Here is a 3,662-nt window from a genome sequence, read left to right as displayed (position 1 = left end):
AGCGCAAAAAAAATGGATGAAAACATTGGAAAAAGTGACAAAAAAATTCGAAAAAAGTGAGAAAACTGAAAAAAGTGACACAAAAATTGAAGAAAGTGACCAAAAAAATGACAAAAATGACAAATGCTTCTGGAAAAGACGACCAAATAGTCTATATTTTAACTTTAGACCCAGAAAACGAGAGCTGCACGCTCCAGGGTTAGACCGTCTTAATGGTTTCCCGGCAGGCTCCTCGGGAGCCCCAGCGAGTGTACAGTTTCCGAGCAGACCCTGAACGCAGCACGGGGATCAACCTGGAGGGGGAGTTAAAAACTCGCCGCAACCGAACACACACCCCGACAACAACAAGTTGACCCCATGATGGGACTTCCCTGTCCCCGCCCCGGGGTCCGGACACACGTCTACTGACCGCGTCGTGGTCGGTTTACAACTTTTAATCGAGGAATTAGTCGACGCCGCCGCCGTTGAACCGGAGTTCTGCTTTCGGGCGGATGGAAGTGCGCGAGACGGGTCAGTTTTGAAAGACACACGGGGCGGTGTTAACGGCGGGCAGTTGGTGGTTTTTACTTTTTTGCTTGTTTACAGTCCGATGTCCACGGTAAACTACGCGGAGGAGCTGGACTTCCGGCTGGTGTTCGAGGAGGACGGCGGACAGGCGGCGGGTACGTGCCTGGCCATTTTTAGCGACGTTGTTCAGCAATTTGCCAACTTACGTCAAGCTAACGACAACTAGCGTACGTCACACCGGAAGTGAAGCGCGTTGCGGTCTTCAAAATAAAATCACTCAAGATTAAAAAAACAAAAATAAAAATGAGATTAGGATTTATTAATCCCACACTAGGGAAATTCCCTTGTTACAGAAGCTCCAAAAACAGAATCACACACAGAATAAGACAAATACACACGTAATAGGAAATAGACAAAAATAGAATAAGAGTAATAATAAATAGTAATATGTACACTGTAAATACCCTTATAAACACACAGACAGCTAAACAAATACATATACAGATACGTAGATGAAATGAGGTAAGATAGGTTGGATTGTGACAAACCAGGGCATAGGTATCTTTTTTGGGGGGGGGGGGGCACATTGTAACCTGGGGTCTAAGAACTTTTGAGCTCCAAACAATTATTTTCAGACAAAGGGTTTATTTCCTTTTTTTTTTTAGAAGTTTCCCGCCAATACATTTGGGCGGTTTTGTGTTTTTTGCCTTGGAAAGCTACACATATCTGGCAACGCTGCTCGTAGTTCTAGTCCTACATTTCCCATGAACACTTGCTCGACCATCGTCGTCTATGGAAGCCACGCATCTTCTACACACACCGTTCTGTAGCGTTACGCACGCTGCCATTGGCCCGGCGTCCATGCAAGGTAACGCAACACGATGCGTTCAGGGTCCTGTCCCCCGACCAATCGGCTGTCCTAACCTCAATGCCTAACCCCAACCAATCAGGCTGCTTCGTAGGGCGGGACTTGCCTAGAAGTGCCGTGGGATCCATAAAATATTGCATAGTCTGCGATAATTTCTAATGACGTCCCGTCCCGTTCATCTAAAAAAAAAAGGAAAACATCGCTCTAATCGCTGCAGACTGTGATTGGTCGGAGGGAATCCTCTCTAATCGTGCAGACTGCTGATTGGTCGGAGGGAATCCTCTCTAATCGCTGCAGACTGCTGATTGGTCGGAGGGAATCCTCTCTAATCGCTGCAGACTGCTGATTGGTCGGAGGGAATCCTCTCTAATCGCTGCAGACTGCTGATTGGTCGGGGAGAATTGTAGTTAATTAACCGTCTGTAAAACTGAGTTTCTACACAATTAAGTCTGCAAAAGCACCACTTTAAATCTTGTGTTCATTAGAAAAATTAAAAAAGTTTCTTAGAAATGATGTATACTTTAATGTATACTTATATATATATATTATGTATATTTAGCATATAAGTAATTAAGCATGAATAAGCAGAAAAAAATGACTCATCAACTAAAGAAATCTTAGTCGACTAAAACCAAAACCACAGATTAGTCGATATGGCGATATCTGATTTTCTCCGCATTGCCCAGCCCTAGTTGGGCGCACAGTGTTTTACTTTGAAAATTGTAACAGGAAGTTGTGTTGTTTTTACCTTCAGTGGATGTGACACATCCAGCTGTCTGTTGTTAAATTTAGGTGAGTTGTTGAATGAGGACGAGGAGGCGAAGGAGCGACTAGATCAGCTGAAAACCTCGGAGACCTGCAGAGACTTTATTGATTTTAAGTTTTTATCGATCTGTCTGATGTAGTTTTTAAGTTTTTATCGTAAGCTGTTGGACAAGTTGCCGTAATTATTTGGGATGAGTTTTTAAAAAAACAAGACATTTAAAGGGGCGCTATGCAGTTTCGGCCATTTCTTTGCTTTCTGCCCCCAGGTTTCTCTATAGAGCCCCCCCCTACAGGTTTCTCTATAGAGCCCCCCCCCTACAGGTTTATCTATAGAGCCCTCCTACAGGTTCTCTATAAGAGGCCCCCTACCGTTTCTCTATAGAGCCCCTACAGGTTTCTTATAGAGCCCCCACGGTTCTCTATAGAGCTCCCCTACAGTTTTCTCTATGAGCCCCCTACAGGTTTCTCTATAGAGCCCCCCTACAGGTTCTCTATGAGCCCCCTACAGGTTTCCTCTATAAGCCCCCCTACAGGTTTCTCTATAGAGCCCCTACAGGTTTCTCTATAGCGCCCCTACAGTTTCTATAGAGCCCCCTACAGGTTTATCTCTAGAGTCTCCATAAAGGTTTCTCTATAGAGCCCCCTAAGGTTTCCTATAGAGCCACTCATCGGTTTCTCTATAGAGTCCCCTACGGTTTCTCTAGAGCCCCTCTACAGGTCTCATAGAGCTCCCCTACAGGTTTTCTATAGAGACTCCCCTACAGGTGTTCTATAGAGCCCTACAGGTTTTCTATAGAGTCCCCATACAGGTTTCTCTATAGAGCTCCCCCTACAGGTTTCTCTATAGAGCCCCCCTACAGGTTTTTTCTATAGAGCCCCCCTACAGGTTTTTTCTATAGAGCCCCCTATAAATTAAAGTAACGTTCGTTAGGAAACAAGCAAACGAGACTAGTGGAAAATCTGATTGGCCGGTAGCTTTAAAAATGTTGGCTGGTGATCAAAAACGTTAATTTACGACTCACAACAGCTAATAATTAGCTTTGTAACTGCCCTTTAAAACCTTTTCAACCCCTGTTTTCCTGTGTTTTTGAGTCTGAGTGTCTGATGGGAACAACAATCTTTAACATCACCTAAACGTGTCAACTACAGGAACTCTCTACTATGGAAACAGACAAAGAGAATGTGGAAAATCGCTGATTGCCGGTAGCTTTAAAAAATGTGGGCTGGTGATCAAAAACGTTAATTTACGACTCACAACAGCTAAAATTTGCTTTTGTAACTCGCCTTATAAACCTTTTCAAACCCCTGTTTTGCCTGTGTGTTTGAGTCGTGGAGTGTCGTGCGGGGAACCAACTCGTTAACATTTCATTATTTCCGTCTTTCGTCGTTGATCCTTCTCCTTCGTCCGGATTAAACGGATCCTCTGCAGCCGGCATCCGCCCGCGTGGAGAAACAGCTAACGAGGTTGAGTTGAGAGTAAAATTGTCCGCTTGTATTTCCTCATAAAGTGGCTCGTGGGACC

General features: G+C 44.4%; 1 protein-coding gene across 1 annotated transcript in view; it reads left to right on the top strand.

Moving 5' to 3' along the window:
• Window positions 1-252: 252 nt before the first annotated feature.
• LOC116686525 (nuclear factor of activated T-cells, cytoplasmic 3) overlaps window positions 253-3,662 on the top strand; it is a gene marked incomplete in the record, with an annotated part of 54,705 nt that continues 51,295 nt past the window's right edge. Inside the window, 2 exon segments of the mRNA XM_032511542.1 lie at window positions 253-510; window positions 586-662. Coding sequence (XP_032367433.1) covers window positions 590-662 — 73 coding nt within the window.

The sequence above is a fragment of the Etheostoma spectabile genome, unplaced genomic scaffold, assembly GCF_008692095.1.
Source record: "Etheostoma spectabile isolate EspeVRDwgs_2016 unplaced genomic scaffold, UIUC_Espe_1.0 scaffold383, whole genome shotgun sequence".
NCBI classification, from domain to species: domain Eukaryota; kingdom Metazoa; phylum Chordata; class Actinopteri; order Perciformes; family Percidae; genus Etheostoma; species Etheostoma spectabile.
Note: the sequence above shows the minus strand (reverse complement) of the source record. Positions and strands in the feature narration are given on the sequence as shown.